This window comes from Protopterus annectens, chromosome 1.part2 (assembly GCF_019279795.1).
Source record: "Protopterus annectens isolate FY-2018-M chromosome 1.part2, PAN1.0, whole genome shotgun sequence".
NCBI classification, from domain to species: domain Eukaryota; kingdom Metazoa; phylum Chordata; order Ceratodontiformes; family Protopteridae; genus Protopterus; species Protopterus annectens.
In genome coordinates this window covers 822,315,355-822,333,723 of record NC_056727.1, presented here as the reverse complement: position 1 = coordinate 822,333,723, position 18,369 = coordinate 822,315,355, and the positions used below count along the sequence as shown (strand labels likewise).

At 38.1% G+C, this 18,369-nt stretch overlaps 1 protein-coding gene across 1 annotated transcript in view; it reads left to right on the top strand.

Annotated features, from left to right (window-relative positions):
• RYR2 (ryanodine receptor 2) overlaps nucleotides 1-18,369 on the top strand; it is a 6,224,161-nt gene that overhangs the window by 3,310,503 nt on the left and 2,895,289 nt on the right. The window contains exon 35 of the mRNA XM_044059048.1: nucleotides 5,399-5,485. Coding sequence (XP_043914983.1) covers nucleotides 5,399-5,485 — 87 coding nt within the window. The remainder of the gene's footprint in view (nucleotides 1-5,398; nucleotides 5,486-18,369) is intronic.

Here is an 18,369-nt window from a genome sequence, read left to right as displayed (position 1 = left end):
ATGTTGTTGATACTTTAACATATGAAACTGGCAGTTTAAAGCCCTAATGGCCAAGGTTGCAGAAGTGTAAACCTTCTTACCCCATCTATCCAGTGCCCTGGAGTCTCTATCAGAAGAGGTAGGATTTTTAGCAGTAGAAGCCTTAATGCCCTTGGGTCCATGTGAGATAGTCTCTGGATCCGCAATAGGATTTTTAAAAAGGAACTTGTGTGAATCAGGAACCCTGTAATATCTGTCAATTTTTCTTGGAGCAGGAGGCAAAGAATCAGGGGCCAAACTGGATTCCAAAAAGACATCATCAACAATGTCTAGTACAGGAGATATAGCTAAAGGCCTATGCTGAGGCAGGAGTAAGAAATCCCTAAGTCTCTTTTTTGAATCAGAAAAATCCTGGCTTTCCCAGTGGAACTGCTCCCTTAGAGTATGCAAGGTTTCACCAAAAGAAAAATCCTCTGGAGGGGAAGCAGAGGGAATAGAGTCGTTCTCATCAGAATCCTCATAAGTAGATAAGGGTAAATCCAGACCATCAGAAGAATCAGAGAAATCAGAATCCTGGTCAGAAGATTCATAAACAACTTCAGTCCTAGGTCTGTTAGAAGGGGGAGGTTGGCTTCCCCTGATTAGAGTTATAAGATCTTCAGCCAGTCTTATCATTTGTTTTTTAGGCATAGAGGCCTGAGCATGCAGCCTGGGTGTCTGTTTCTTAGGCATGATTCGAGATTTAGGCCTAAATGAAGAAGGAGGCATTGGTTTAATATGCAAGTCCATAGGCCTGAATACACCCTCAGAAGCCAGTGCCTGCACAGCGGCTCTGGACCCATCCAAGGTAGAGACATCCGCAGGTTCCACAATTGAAGCATATTGCAGCATACCGGACTCCGAATGGGTCTCAGTAGAGGCCTGCGAATCAGAAGAAGTGGGTATCAGGGGCTGCAAAAGTGCCTCACTGAGTAATGGCGAACTGGCGACTGGTTAGGAGAAGCGCCATCGGCAGCTTTGAGCCTAGGGGGCCTGTCTCTGTCTTTATCTTTGCGTTTTTTTGGAATACCGGTAGTTGGATGGCTAACTGACGAAATTTCTGGATAATTAAACCGAGAACCAAAATATTTAGAGGCGAAAATATACTGACGATGGATAGTGCGCTGATTAAATAAGGCACAAAACCGACAGTAAGGTACGTCGTGGTCAGGGCCTAGGCAAGGAATACAGTATGAATAAAAATCTTTGTGAGGTATTTGCTTTCCAAAAGTAATGCAATTATTAACTTTTACTGATATTGGTAAGGAGCAAGAAAAAGTTTCCCCAACGGGGTACTTAGCTTTAGTTGAAGACTTCGGTTCTAAAACTCGAAAATGAAAATTTCAGGAGTCGGTCGACTGGCACTTGTGAATTGCTTCTGCTTCTGGCACTGCACGGCAAGAAAGACTTTTGTAATGGTGTCGGCTGCATGCTTTATACCCCTGACGACCTGATGTAATGGAAGAAGGAACAGCAACCGACGCAGGACCCAAGACTTTGTTAATCAGGCCAACTGAGGGCTACTGCAAGCAGATAACCCAAATATAATGACTGCAGCAGTGAAACATGAAGAAAATCTACATTTTTGCATTCTAAGATTCGATATTCTAAACTTTCAGGAAGTAGTGTATTCGACCTTCTAGTCTCGATAATTTCATCTTTGGTATTCTGACAATTTGTGATTTCTAAGTAAAGCCATAGATATTACTTTTGTTTTACTAAGCAATATTAAAGCAAAATTAAACAATATAACACCCCCCCAACTATATATTCTAACTCCAGGGTCGCACTACAGTGGGGAAGAGGGCATATCCCATTTTCTTGCCAATAATAATTGTCGGTCAAATGAAATTACGGTCATTTGGTCTCGGGCAAATGGGTGTCGGGCAATTGGAAGTTAGGTCAAATGAAGTAGACCTATTTTAAATATATAAAAATGGAAAAACAGACTGATGAAACTCACCCTTTCCAATGAAAAGTGTGTGTGTGTGTGTGTGTGTGTGTGTGTGTGTGTGTGTGTGTGTGTGTGTGTGTGTGTGTGTGTGTGTGTGATAAGCAAATATTGCACAGCTAGTAAGAGAAATAAAACACATTTGCAAACTATTTTTTTGCTTTACATCTTGTGGCCAAATACAGCAATAAGAAATATGATGTGACACTGCCTAGGCAAGAGGTTCTGGGATCTTTACAGAACCTTATCATAAATGTATTCTGGTACTGTGCTAATATTCATCTCAAATAGTTTAGTATATCAGAAATTACTGAAATGCTCTATGAGTAGTAATGGGTTTGTGTGTGATATACACAAACAGGTAATGTTTGTTTCCTTTCTTAGTAACTATTCAGACATTATATGCTGGGATTTATGTGCCACCCTTTTAGAGAATACTCTCATAAAGGTAAAATCAGAAAGAGCTTTGGGCATTATTTATTAGTTAAGTTTATATAACATTATGTTGGAGTGATCTGTGGAAACTAACATGCAAAGAGAAAAAGTAAACTGTTGACATTTCCAGCAAAAGGCATGCAAAAAGAGAACCAAACAAATGAATAGTGAATGAATAAATGTATAGCTCCCATGGAGAATCCCATGAGCTCATGTATCTTAACTACTTAGTGGACCTCAAAGCAAAACTTGTAGAATAAACAATGTGTAAAAAATATATATCATTTAGCTGTCAATGAACAAAACTTTCAGTGTGCTTTTGAAGTCTAGTAGCTTCTTTGGGATTGAACTCTAAACTAATTTGCTCTGTCAGAAATGAACTGTACTTACCTAAAACTTCAAAATGATCTGTTCCTGAATGAAAAATTAGGGTGGCCTAATGGTTAAGGTGTTTGCCTTTCAAACACAAGGTGCAGGGTTTGAGTCTCACAAGGGATAACTGGCTAGGCTTAAAATGGCTCGCAAGGGCAGTTAGCTTAGTACTAATCTATGAACCTATGAACAACTGTGTTATTGTCTATGCAAATTCTTTTATATATTTAGTTGTATTGTCTGGCATCTCTGGCCTAGATTGTGGCTAAAAAGTGTCCTTGAAGTAGTTTACCTAACCTGTTAAATGTTAGATAAAAAATAAAGTAGCATACAGTGTTCATATATTTTTTTAGAGAAAGGTTAGATAGCTACCCCATAGCTGCGCAGCTTCGTGACCAGCAGACAAAAAAAGAGATCAGATGAAACCTCAAAACTGTGCCTAATTATGAGAATTACCCCTCATTCTAGGTCTTAATTTCAACATTTCAAGCTGCTGCACATTGAAAGAGTCTGTCAGCTGTTCATTAAGACGTTTTAAACAAATATCCATATCAAACAATTCTGAATAATATTAATTCCTCAAAATAAAATTTTGAGTGTAAAATACTACATTTTAACCATGCTGTGATTGTAGCTGAAGTTATTATTAAGTGTTCCACATTTTGGAGATGGGCAGCTAAGAGATATTGATGACCTTTTTTTATTTTAGAGGTTGTGGTCTTTTTCCTGTAGGTAACCAGTTACTACTTCCATTTTTCCACTAAAGTATTCATTCTTTTGGATAATTATTTAGCCTTCTTGGTAAACGTGCAAGCAAACTGAACAATTCCTTGGTCTGAGTATGCATAATAGTTTGTTTTTACACTACTTAAGGGATACTGTCTCATCCAGGGATAGCAGTTGCAGAAAATGATCCCATCATAATGGCCATAGCTTTGGTCTGCTTTAGCTGTTAAACAAAGTGGCATGGTTTTTCATTCCCGGAGAAGAGGTATTCAGCTGGGACAGCAACCCTTCCTTCAGAGTAACTTGCTTGTTTTGTGGGATACATAAGAACTGCCATTAGGGATGTAGCAGAACTCAGACTGAAACTAACTTCCAAATTAAAAGAAGATATAAAAAATGTTGGTTTTCAAATAAAGCTTTATTAAAGATCAGAAAGAAGCATTAAGGAGTATGAGGACACAGACTACATGAGACAGACAACAGTACAAATTAAAGCTGGAGGAAGAGTCTAGACTAAGGACAAGAGAGCACTAGTCCATTTGAAAAGTGAAGTAAACCATTTTATAGTTGCATTACAGAGTAAAGAAAGGCAAACAAAAAGACAATGGCAGTACATGTAATAGAGGGTGGCCAACAGAATGGGAAAATTGGAGCTGCTTTATATGTTGTTCTGACACTGAGAAGGAAACATTTGGAAGATATAAATTCATCCTGAAAAAAGTACTCAAGGTAAAGAAATTGATCCATGTCCACCCACAGAACGGTGGACTTTGAAGAAACTCCGCACGTTAAAGGCATACAACATACTGGAAAGTGGTGCAATTTATCTTAGAATTCTTAACTGAAAGAACAAATTTTATCATACTCACCATAATGCTGGATTTGTAAGAAGTCATTGATGATACTAATAATTCTAGCTTAACATTATTCTTTTCAAAAATTTCCAGGCAGAACTCTTCTCCTACACTGATGCAGTGCACTACATTCAGGCAATGCACAGCTTTTCCTGAAAGCTGTGCTTCTTGCTAACACATAAAGTTAGAACAAGAAAGGATAACCTGTACAGGAGATGGACAGGAAGGGGAGAGGGGAAAATAATGGGATACTTCCTGTACCTGAGTTTCTTTTCACAGGATACAATATTATGGTTTGACATTAAGGAGCTGTGGCAGCAGAGATAGTAAGACAAGAGTCCCAAGTTATATAATCTTAGGTCAAGGTCCTACAAGAACATGTCCGTAGTCATGTGATCTCTTTACAACATCTTTACAACACATTCAGTTTTTCCATTTTGGGACTCACAGTTATGGGTCAGAGAATTTAACATGGATACCTCCTGTTAAAGTGTTTGCTTAACTCAACAGCTTCCCTATAGTTTAACTGAACATATATATGAAGACAGCCATGTGGACAGTACTGGCTGCTGAAATTTTTCATTCTTTCTGTATTTTATCCATACTCAATTTGGCATTTTACATACCACTGACAACAACTCTGAAAAGACCTGTTTAAATGGACTCTTTAAATTTTAAAAATCTGTTGTATGTTTAAGGCAGTAATGTAAATTATTTTATTGTCCAACATTTTATGCTGCCAATGGACTTCAGAAACTCTTTTTATTAGAAGTTTGATAAACTGAATGACTGTTGTAATACATTTTTTCAACAATCTGCTTTATAAACAAAGTATGCATATCTATTCTCAAAGCTAATGTTTCCTATGCTAAAATTGTGGATTTTGTCTGAGACAATTTCTGCATGCTGTGCTGAGTTCACATTCTTCCATTAGTGATGATATTAGTGATATGAATTCAGCAGTACTTAACAATTTATGATGGCAGAAGCCATTTTGGTTAAGATTGTTTAACAATATCATTTTATTTTTAACTGCCTTTAGGTTGAACCAAGTACAAAACTGTTTCCTGCTGTATTTGCCCAAGCTACGAGTCCTAATGTTTTCCAGTTTGAACTGGGAAGGACAAAGGTAAGAACTCAGCACTGAATATTAGCAAATAACTGTAGCAATTTTCATTAGTAAAACAGATTATAAAACTCCTGTAACTTTATTATAAAAAGCACATTTTCTTCATTTTTATCAAAAACTGCTTACATTACCCAGGTGCATTATTTGCTGTACTACTATCCATTTCCAGAGGGCTGTCCCCAAACTACATACTGTTTTCATTATTTTTGCAAAATGATCTATAACATAGTTGTAAATTGTGTTCCTTCCCTCAAAGGCAAAGCAGCAGCAATGTTCTGAATTCTGATTTGAAGGTCATTGGAATAGTTTGTTTCTCAACATATAAAAATAATAATCTATCACTTTTATTTAAAAGTACATACTCTTTCTTGACTTGTACAAATTTTTAGAGCTTTTATTCATGCTACCTTAAAGAGAACTGATAGAAGATTTTTTTTTGTTTGTAGCTGACTGTCTTGAAGATTTTGCAGTTTATAAATTTCAAAAGGACATTTTGATCCAACTTCGCCCTTACCTATAAGTGACAAGAGATGGGTTTCAGAAATTCATAACACACTGTACAGACCTATTCTCAGCAATATCGCACAGTATGTTATACCTGTATAATTCAGAGAAGTGAATGCCACAGTGGTCTGAAGGCACTAGTCTGTAGTGTGACAGTGGTATTGCTGACAAAGGTCACATACAAATGCGGCAGTCTAGGGACATGGCTAATGCAGATTAGCTATGGACATTTAACCAACATAAAAAAAGTGTCAGGAATAATTCAAAGAATATCTCTATCACACTATGTGGAGTGCATGGTGAAAAAAATTGTACACTGTCTTTTGATGGCATGCATCAATTACTTTGTGTGGCAGACGTGAAGTGTTAGCATCACAGGGGTAATTACTGAGAAGCCATCTGTGTGTGTGTGTGTGTGTGTGTGTGTGTGTGTGTGTGTGTGTGTGTGTGTGTGTGTGTGTGTGTGTGTGTGTGTGTGTGTGTGTGTGTGTGTGTGTGTGTGTGTGTGTGTGTGTGTGTGTGTGTGTGTGTGTGTGTGTGTGTGTGTGTGTGTGTGTGTGAATGTATATTATTAGGTGCCTGGGAGGAAAACTAGTGCGCTAACTGTAATTGCATTAGTAGTCACTTCAGACTTGATAATAAACCACTAATGAAATGCTGCTCATTTTGGTTTTATCATGTATCTGAATTGCTAAATATCATCACTTCTCTGTTAGGTTCACTGGCATTGCCCAGATAGAACTTTTGGTGACAAATCTATGAATCATGTGGAATATCTCCCAACTCCTTCAGTATAATGTTATTACATTTTTAGGTGAAAATATTTGGATAGCTAGCCTTTTGCTGTATATATGAATTAATAACAATTAAAGAAAACAGGCAGCAGAATCCTAATTATGTGCATTTCTGCCAGATTAAGTAAACTATGTGTGTTTTGATATAACACATAAAATTACAGAAAATATCAATTCTTTCTGAGGAAAAACATTTTTGGTTCTCATTTCATAAAATTCACTTAATGATATGACTGAGATATACATATATTCTGAGTATGTCAGACTGAAATGAATATCAGCTATGCCTGCTTTGTGAAATGAATGATAAAAACAGATAATCCAATGCTTGTATAAGACTAATTCTGATACCTAAAAATATAGGTCAAAAAAACATACGCAAGCTGGAGAAATCACTTTATGAAAACACAGCAAAAAATACAGCAAAGCTTTCAGGCATAAAAAACCCTTCTTCAGTGCATTACAAATCACTAATGAAAAACATGCTGGATATATAGAGGGTCATCATCACATGACCAGCAGCCCATTGGTCATATGACATACACATAAAATTTTTTTTAGAACAATAAGGTGGTTTAAAATACATATTAAAACATTACAATACACATATTACTTTAACTTAGTGTGTTGTAAATATTTAAGAACAGGTTTTAGAGTAACAACATCATTAAGTCCTGGTACTTGATCTGCCTCTAGCCTAATTATCCATTCTAGAGGCAGATCAAGTACCAGGACTTAATGATGTATGTATTTTAAACCACCTTATTGTTCTAAAAAATTTTTTATGTGTATGTCATATGACCAATGGGCTACTGGTCATGTGATGATGACCCTCTATATATCCAGCATGTTTTTCATTAGTGATTTGTAATGCACTGAAGAAGGTTTTTTTATGCCTGAAACCTAAAAATATAGGACCATATCTCTGAAACCATTTCAAATATTCTATAAAGAAATTCAGATTATTTTGTGATGACCTTCTGTTATAAAATGCATCTCATTGGTAATTCCATGTATTAAATTATGCATATAATCTTAGTCATAAATCCAGTAACAAAAACCTTCCATGTTCATGAGAAATATTGAAGATTTAACTTCCATGACAGCTCAAATGCGTATGTGACTTAAAAAAGGAAGAGAGAGAGAGAAGGTTGAGGTAGATATATTATAGATGTGTGTTCCATTCTCCAGCCTGAACAGAAAATCATATGCCCTGCCTAATGGAAAATAATTACAATGCAGCATGACAAGACTATAATAGTGAAAGTGAAACTATACATTCTATGCATGTGTGTAAAGGGAAATTTGTCTAACCATCCATTAAGACTTACAAATAATTCAGGCAATGACAGTAGGCTGCTCAGTTACAGAACAGCTAGAACTAATGTTTTAACTGTAAAAATTTCAGTGCAGCTTAATGTTCAGTTTCACATCAGCAAATAATTCCTCTCAACACATTAAGGTTTTTGGTAAGTCAAATTTGCAGTTACAAAAATCTTATTTTATCTTGTGAAATGTGTAGAATTGTTGCATCTGATACAATGCAAGGATATATTCTGGACAGGTGCTGCATACTGCAGCCTGAGCAGAAGTCATATGTGTCTAAATTGAAGTCAGAAATAACACAACTTGCCAGGCAAGTAGAGCAAAATGCCAAGTCTATGAGCTACTATCTATATCCCCTGTATGAGCTCCTGATATAACTTTTACAGTATTATCTTTGGATACTCAAGTGCATGATGTACCTGTGGCTTATAATCTAGCCTTGGTGATTTCACTACAGCTTAGTCCTGATTTTGACTGCAGTACATTGCCTGCACATGGAATTTTGACCATGACATATATGAGGTTACAGAAATATTGCCTTATCTAATGAAATATGTAATAATTTTACTTCTGATATAATGACAGTTCTGTAAAGATATAATCTGGATAGGTACCACATAGCCAAGCCTAAGAAAGCTGTATATACATCCTTAATAAAAACAGAGCATAATGTACTGGACTGGACTGTGATACTGAAATGACTGTGAAACTCTATATTTGGTTCTTATGTGTAAAAGGTCATATTCAGTTCCCATTTGAGATTAGCCTTTTTTATTTTACAAAACTGTCAGGCAATGATAATAGGATACTCAGCTGCAAACCTGCATTTAAGTCTAATATTCTACCTATAAGGATTTCAGTGCAACTCAGTGTTGAATTTGATAATGGCATGTTAGTCCCTTAGCTCATAGAGTTTTGGTGATGCCAGCTTTCTGTTTACATAAATGTTGCTTTGTCTGCTGGAATATATACATTTTTCTTCTGATACAATGGCAACTCAGAAGATAAATATTTAGACAGATTCCACACAACTTGAGCAGAAGTTATATACGTACCTTTAACCTAAATTGTCTAACTTAGCATGTCAAACTCTGCCAGTGAAACGCCTTTACATGTGTATATATAACAGTTAGTATCTGAAACCCTTTAGTGTCCATGGTATAACTTTCACAGAATTATCTTTGGACACTCAGTAATACAGTGTAATTAAGGTCGTCATTCCACCCTTAGTGAGTTCAGTACAACTTAATCCTGATTTTGAATGCAGTACATTGCTTTCTTTAACATACAGTTTTGGCTTTGACATATTTACAGAGACTAACAATGTTGTTTCGATGATAAAATATACAGGACTTTAATTTGTGATGTAATAACAACTCAGTAAGGTTGCACTGTGATAGCGAAATGCCTGTGAAACCCTGTGTTTGGCACCTGTATATAAAATGTTATATCCCAATCAGGTATTCAAGGAATTATCTTTGGGGACACTTGGATAACTGGACATAAAGTACACCTAATACTGCCATTATACCTTTAGGAATTTTGTTGGTGCTCAGTACAGCACTTAAGTTCACCACACTGTTCTTCCAGTACAGAGCAAGGTTACTTTATTACAGATTTACTGATAGTTGTCTTTTTGCAATAGTACATTTATAAAAAAATCAATATATGAATTGTGTAATTTCTTTTGCTTCTTTATTGTAAGCTTTTATTTTACTATTGACCATATAGTGCTTTGATGATAAGTACTTTAATAAACTTGAAGCTTAATCTGAGCTTAAGCTGAAAAAATGTATGCATATGCAAATGCTTACAGCACTTAGAAAAACAGAAGGAGAATGTTGAGATAGCCTGGCATGTCTTGTTTTCTGTACTGTTTTTTTAGTAGGTTACTCTTTAAAACATGCGCCAATACAAAAGTCAACATTGCAGTGTGGGCATGTTTGTGATGTTCCTCATGCCTATATTTAATTTCATTTTTGTTCCCTTGATGTCATATATGTAAAGCTGGAGAAGCGCAAACCTGATACCTTTTTGTGATGTCTAGCAGATGCCTGAAGGTTTTGGGACAAAAGTGACTGGTATTTGGAACTGTTCATAATTCCCTTCACCTTGACTAAAGCCCCAGTTCCAGCTGAAGAAAAGCAACCCCAAAGCATGATACTGCCACCACCATGCTTCACCGTGGGGATGGTGTTCTTTCGGTGATGCAAAGTGTTGCTTTTGCACCAAAAGTACCTTTTGGAATTGTGGCCAAAAAGTTAAACCTTGATCTCATCAGACCATAACGCATTTTCCCACATGCCTTTGGGAGACTTGATGTACTGTTTTGCAAAATTTAGCCAGGCCTGGATGTTTGTCTGTGTAAGAAAAGACTTCCGTCTTTAACCCTACCCCGTAGTCCAGACATATGGAGAATAGGGGAGATTGTTGTCACATGTAATACACAACCAGTACTTGCCAGAAATTCCTGCAGCTCCTTCAGTGTTGATGTAGGTCTCCTGACAGCCTCCCTGACCAGTTTTTATCTTGTATTTTCATCAATTTTGGAGGGATGTCCAGTTCTTTGCAACATCACTGTTATCCCATGTTTTCTCCACTTTTTGATGTCTTCACTGTGATGTCCTTCAAGGATGCATCTGCAGTCCTAACATATGGGTTGTCCTGCCTCAGGCAGCCCTTCGGTCGACCGGATTCCAAAGTCTGGGTCTGGCCTCGGCTGATGTCGCACTTCATCCGACGTCATAGCTGCTGTGAATTGGGTATAAAGGCATCAGCCGACGCCATTTTCCTCAGTCTTTCTTGCCGCGCGGTGCCCGAAGCAGAAGCTGTTCGCAAGTGCCGGTCGGTCAGATCCAGAGATTTCTACTACCGAAGACTTCTAAAAAGCTAAGTACCCCATTGGGGACTCTTTCTTGCCTCAGCCGATGTCAGAAAAAGTAAATAATTGTTTAACTTGTGGGAAACAAATACCTCATAAGGATTTCCACTCTTACTGCCTTCCTTGCTTAGGCCCAGACCACGACGTATCAGCTTGTCTAGCCTGTGCTTCCTTCAACCGACGGACACTTAGACGTCGGTCGGAGTTTGCAGAGGAGTTTTTTGGTGGCCGAGGCAGCATTGGTACCCGCTACTGAGGAGCATGTCACGGACACATGCATGGCCTCTACCTCTAGTTCCTTTACTGCTAACACAGAACAACTACAAGATCCTACATCCAAACTTGAAAACACTACAGCTAGCTGCTTGGAATATTACATAAAGCAAAATTACCCAGATTTATCTCAGAGGGTTAAAGACATTATCCTGGAGGCTCGCAGACCCTCCACAAGGAAGACTTATTCAGCCAAATGGAAAAGATACCTCATTTGGAGTGCAGCAAAAGGAGAAAATGTATCACTAGCAAACATAGCTAACATCCTGGAATACTTAGCAGAACTTTTCCACAATGGCCTGTCTTACTCCTCCATTAAGATTCATGCATCAGCAATTTCAGCAGAATACAATATGGATCCTCCAGTCTTCTCTCATCCTCTACTCAGGCAGTTTCTGAGAGGAATTAAAAATGTAAAGCCTCCAAGAAAGCCACCATTGCCTACATGGGACCTTAACTTTGTGTTGGAAAAGTTAACACTTCCCCCTTTCGAACCAGCAGCAACAGCAGAATTACAATTCTTATCTTGGAAAACTGCTTTCCTGCTTGCAATCACTTCAGCAAGAAGAGTTTCTGAATTACAGGCATTAATGGCAGTACAGCCCTTCCTTATCTTCCATCAGGATAGAGTGTCCTTGAGAACTAACCCTACTTTTATGCCAAAAGTGGTCTCCAGGGTATCATTGAACCAAGCAATCCATCTACCAACATTCTTCCCCAACCCACAGAACAGGGGGGAAAGACTACTACATACCTTGGATGTGCACAGGCAATTGCGCTACTATCTGGACAGAACCAAGACCAACAGAAAAACTGACCGGCTTCTGGTAGCATATGCAACAGGAATGGAAGGAAGAGCAATTTCAAAACAGACAATCTCAAAATGGATAGGAAATTGCATTAGATTTTGTTACTCTTTTCATGGAAAGACATCTCCAGAAAAACATCAGACCTCACTCCACAAGAGCTACAGCCACTACTACAGCTTTCCTATGAGGAGTGGCTACCAAAGACATTTTAGAAGCTGCTACTTGGAGCTCCGTGCATACATTTGCCAAGCATTATAATCTACCTTTATACTCCAGATCCCGAGCAGGTTTTGCAACTGCTGTTTTGCAAGGGATCTTAGCTACACCATAATCATCTTAGTGCCTCCTCCCCCAGTTTGGCTATGGTATTCTACCCATATGTTAGGACTGCAGATGCATCCTTGAAGGACATAGTACAGTTTTGTACCTACCATAAATGTAGATGTCCGAGAGGTATGCATCTGCAGTCAGGATTACCCACCCTCCTTCCCTCTGTGGTACTCCTAGGGTATTTGCCCATCTTGTAGCTAGCTGGGGGAATCTATTATGGTGTATTTGTTTGTATATATGTATATACATGTTTATATTGTTTGCTCTCTACTGTTTGGAATCATTTGCATTTATCCAAATTTAGCCTTCCTAGAGGGCACCTGGCATCTGGGGCAAGAAACACTGAGGAAAATGGCGTCGGCTGATGCCTTTATACCCAATTCACAGCAGCTATGACGTCGGGTGAAGTGCGACATCAGCCGAGGCCAGACCCAGACTTTGGAATCCGGCCGACCGAAGGGCTGCCTGAGGCAGGACAACCCATATGATAGGACTGCAGATGCATACCTCTCGGACATCTACATTTATGGTAGGTACAAAACTGTACTTTTCATAGTATATCCAATGCTGTGGAAATTTTTTTGTACCCTTCTCCTGACTGATATCTTTCAATAATGAGATCCCTTTGATGCTTTGTAAGGTCTCTGTGAACCATGGCTTTTGCTGTAGCAGGCAACTGACTAAATGTCAGGAAAATCCTACTATAAGAGCTGAATTTTATTTGGGGTTAATCAGAGTCTCTTTAATCGATGGCAGGTGAGTACCCAAGAAGACTGAATGTTGTAATTAAATCAAAAGGTGCTTCAACAAAGTGTTAGTTTAAGAGTGTGCACACTTATGCAACCAGCTTATTGTATGTTTTTTTTTTTTGTTTGTTATATTTTTTCCCCTAACAAATTTGTTTTTCAATTGAATTGTAGAGGTTATAGGTCACATTAAAGGTTTGAAAAGTTTTGTAATGATTTATTGTGGTCTCATTTTTTTATATCACAAATACCTGGCATTTTAACAGGGATGCATACACTTTATATATCCATTGTATGTTTAGGTAGTACAGTTTCCAAGATATGACAATCTGTTTGAGGACTTTTAACAAAAAAGTGAGGGTTGTGTGCATTATAATATATTACAGCACTCATGAAAAGACTATGAATGCACTATTATCAATGTAAAGAATACTGCTTACTAATACATTACTATGAAGAGCTTTAATAGCTTTCATAAACAAAATATTTACATTTATTTGGCTTATGCATGTAAGTTTATTTTTCAGAAAATGCTCTGGAATGCAAGATGTGTGTAGACTCTAGAGGTGTGGCATTCCACACCACATAGGTGTTAATGAGTTAAATATGCCAGTTAAAACAAATGTGCTGGGAATGCATATAATTGTGAAGGACACACAAGTTATCAAGATATTCGGGATACATATTCAGTGCTCAGCACTTGTGCTGCCTATCCACCGACTTCAAAACAGTTTATTTACTCAAGGTCGTAACTGCTACCCAGGTTGTTTTCATCAAAAAATGTCTGGAAACAGTCAAGTGATAATAGAGAATTGGTGTTCTAAAGAAATATAACACTGTTAGGATCTTCATCCTACATATAATTCATTTTTTCCATCTTTATTGAATTATCACTTGTGATGTAGGCAAATTTACATTCATGTAAAAATAATCAAATTATATGCTTCCTTCCCAGTACAAAGTGTATGTAATAGTATGCTGTTTCACTTCCAGGTTCTAATACCTGTTCATTTCAATGAAAAACTACAGGTTAAATTTTATTTAGTAGAGTGCATGGCGAGGATGGGTTTTTATTTTGATCTTTACTAATTAAAAAATAGATATGCAAAAACAAGGCGACATCTTGTCACCCCTTGTTCAGGATATTAGCTGCAGTATCAAGGTAACTGTTCACCGGTGGATACGTTGTTAATTCTTTGATCAACAGTCTGGACAAAGCCACAGATAATGGAGGGGGGGTAGTGAAAGCCAAAAAAAAAAAAACAGGAACACTTTTTAAATATTACTTTTGCAAACTTATAAAGTTGATAAACTAACAGGTGTTACATTAGCATACATTTTCTGAAGGATGTGATGTCTAAAACTCAAATTTCTGCCATTATTTTCTGGTTTTAGCCCTCAGCGATTTGCCAGAAAACCACAATTTTATGAGAAACTGGCCAAAAATATAAGGCAAAAATCTGGATATTCTCAGTTGTTGGTGCTCCCAGAGTTACCTTATCACAGGCATGGTCTGGTCATGCAAATGAAAACATAACAGTTAAATCAGATGCAACAGAAAGAGAATATTGCTATTATAAAACAGAATTACGTCTTATCTTTTCTTCTTAAGCAACTCCGCTGCATGGTGGCAATTCTTGGTATTTGCATCTCTGCATGAAATGACTCCGTTAAAATGTACCTGCTTAGGCCACAGAGCATCATAATGCATGCCACATCTTGTGGCTAATATTCTTTATTTGTAGCAAATGATTTCTAAAATGAACTACTGACAGCAGCTTAATATTTAAAAAAAAGGAATGTGCTACTTTGACTAGAGAAGAATTTTTAAGAGAATTTACAAATCTACTGCCAGTATTATAAGAGCAGCAAGCTCAGATGTTTTAACATTGTTCCTAGTAGGCAGGTCTAGTTGATTATCATCAAGTTTCACCAAGAATGTCTGGTTTTATGTGCATTTCTGTGGCAGAGGGTAATGACAAATAACTAAATTATATATAAAATATGGAATAAAAAACCTTAGGGGCATACCTGGGAGAAAATAAAGCATTTTATTTAGGCTGTAGAAAGTAATTTTGTCTGAAGCTAGATCTCATAAAGCTAGAACCAGGAACAAAGACAGAAATAATCAGAGCTAGATTCTCAGGGTTAGGGGCACTATATAAATATTGGTAGTATTAAATTAGAAACTTGACAGAATAAGATTAATCAAAGAAGTCTGTAATTAAAATGATTGTTATTATTTGTTGAATGTATTCTACAAACTTTCCCCATTAAGGCACAGCAGTTTCAGGAGAGACACCACAAAAATTATAACCAAATTTATGGATGGCCTAGGAAAAGCAGGTGCGTTGATAGGTATGATTAACATCTGCCAAAGCAAATAATTCTGTGTTTTTATATTTTAAGTGATGAGTTTATATAATCATGCAGTGTGCCCTAGTGGCTGTAGTTGCTTCTTTTAAAGTACTTTTGTTGCATATCGAGCAGTCAGACAAAGGATGAAGTGTACTGGTTTCTTTCATCTAGAACACATTCCCACCCTCCACGTACAGTTTTAAGGAGCACCTCTCTCCAGCAATCCTGGAACATAGACTGAGGTTATTATACTTAAGGAATTAGTGCACGGTACTTGGCAGAATGCATTGCTTGCATAGGTAATAAGGCTTATCCACATAGTACCAGATGTGCATGCTCTCTCAAAGCTGAAAGGTGGCTGCAGTGCTGAGAAGTAATTATATACCTCCAGGATGCAATCTAATAAGTGTGTAGTTTTAATACAACAGCTGCAATCAGTGAGTGTACTGTGAAAAAGAGAATTGTAAGTAATCCTCTGCATTAAGATGCTTCTGCTGAGAGGTCACTATGGTGACTTCACAGCCTTGAGAGGGAATCTATTTTTTCTTCTAATGCTCCCACACACTGCCATATGTTTTCCATACTATGCTATATCAATAGAGTGTAGTGATGTCATATTCAGGAAAACCATGCATATTGATAACAGAGATCATTATGTACTGGAACATTATAGTCTGATTTAGCATTGATGTGCATACTAACATTAATGTGATGTTTTATTCTTTTTGAATAATTGCTTCATGGTGTAAGACCTTGGTAGTACAGTAGGAACATGCAGAGTTGTGGGCAACAGCCCATTAATGTAGTAAGTTTGGAAAGTGCAAGTAAGGATCACACAGATACAGTGTTTAGAAATATTTAGAAATAAGCAGGTGTTGAATGCTGTTAGTGATTCTTCCCGGTATAGGTTCATAGGAAGGTACTAGGCTATCGGCCCTAGGGCCTGTACAAGCCTAGCCAAAAAGGTACCCTGGCTTTCGCCACCCAAGAAAATAATTTTCCTGTGCCCCTGTCGAGCAGAGCCACAGAAGTGATCCCTGGGGTGAATTTCCTGTTACCCATCCAATCATCAAGTTTTTTCTTGAAGAATGCTAATGAGGAGCTCTGTTTGACATAGATAGGTAGTCTGTTCCAGAGTATGGGAAGTCTCTGGGACAGGAATCTATCCCTCCAGCATGTTCTGTTTATTGTGGTGACAAGGTTTAGGTCCCTAGAGCATGTAGCTCAGAGGGATTGGGATTTCTTTAAGTGGAGCATGTCCAACAACTCTGGGTTTGACATAGCTTTGTATGTTAGGCAGAGATTGCCTCTGAGTAGGTGATATGCGATGGAGTAAAGCTGGAGTTATTTGAGACCGTCTGCATAAGGCATCTGTTTGAGGCCAGTAATCCTCTTTGTGAGGTATTTTTGTGGCCTTTCCAGTTGTTGTAGATGTCTTGTGAGGTACATACCAAAAGGGGCATTGTACTCTATAATGGGTCTAATGAATGATGAGCAGAGTGGAACAATGACCTCTTTTTTTCTGGATGACAAACCTTTTGTGATGAGCTGTGCCACATAGAAGGATTTCCTGACCACTGTGGCAATGCGATTATCAAAGGAGAGACTACCGTCCACCTATGTCCCAAGGTCTCTTATCACACTTTCAGTGTTAAGTAGACAACCGCCTATGTGGTAGTTCATGGGTACAGAGTTTTTACCAAAGGGGATGATAATGCACTTTTTGGCATTGAGCTTGAGACTCTCAGTGAGGCCCTTTTGTCGGATGTCCACATCGTTAGGAGTTTTGATTATGGCTCCTAGTTTGCAGTTATCTGCAAATTTAGTTAGCCAAAGACCTTCTGTGTTAGCCTGTACTTCAGAGAAGTATATACCAAACAAGAGTGGACCCAGGACTGAACCTTGTGGTACTCCACTTGTCACTGGTCTGAAGTCTGATTTGGAGTCTGCTACTTTCACAGTGTGGGTTCTGTCATTAAGCCAGTTGTCAATCCATCTTGTGATATAGGGATTTATACCTAGTTTAGTGAGTTTATCTATAATTCCAGAGTGGGGGATGGTGTTGAACACCTTGGCGAGATCTAGATAGGCTGTGTGAACCACCTTACCCTCATCTATGGCTTTTGTGAATACTTGAAAGAAGTCTATCAGGTTTAGGAGACATGATCTGCCTTTTACAAACCCGAACTGTGTGGGGTCCAGAGTTAGGAGATCTCCAATGTCTTTGTTTATGAGTTCCATGATGATACATTCCATGGCCTTTTAGACCAGGCTCATCAGGCTAATGGGGCGGTAGTTCCCGGGGTCTGTTGTGGCCCCCTCCCTTTGTGGAGTAGGATAACCATTGTGGTGCACCATTCAATGGGCACAAAGCCTGAGGTGAGGTTATGATTGAACATGGTACTTAGGTGGGGTGCCAGTTCATTCTGTAGTTCATGTAGTTCATGTAGAAGGCAGCCTGGGATGTTTTCAGGTCCCATGGATGCTGTGTTCTTGGCTTTGGAGAGTGAGGTTTTTACCTGTGCAGCTGTGATTACAGCTACTTTGCATTCTTCCGGTATTAAGATGGGTCCTTTAGTGTGTGAGAGGGGGGGTAAGTTTAGCACTGAACCTATCTGCCAGGATGTTGGCAATATCAGTTGGTTCTGTATATTTAGTGTCATTGTGCTGCAACTCAGAGCAGATCTGAGTGTTGCTATTGAGATTCTAGACATAGCTATAGAATGCTTTGTGGCTGCCTTTAGAATCAGTGGCGATTTTGTTTTCATAGAAAAGTTTATAGTAGGTAATAATAATTGTTTATGACTCTTGTTTACCAGGAATGTCTGAATGGGACTAGATGCCTATTTTCAGTTGAAACCAG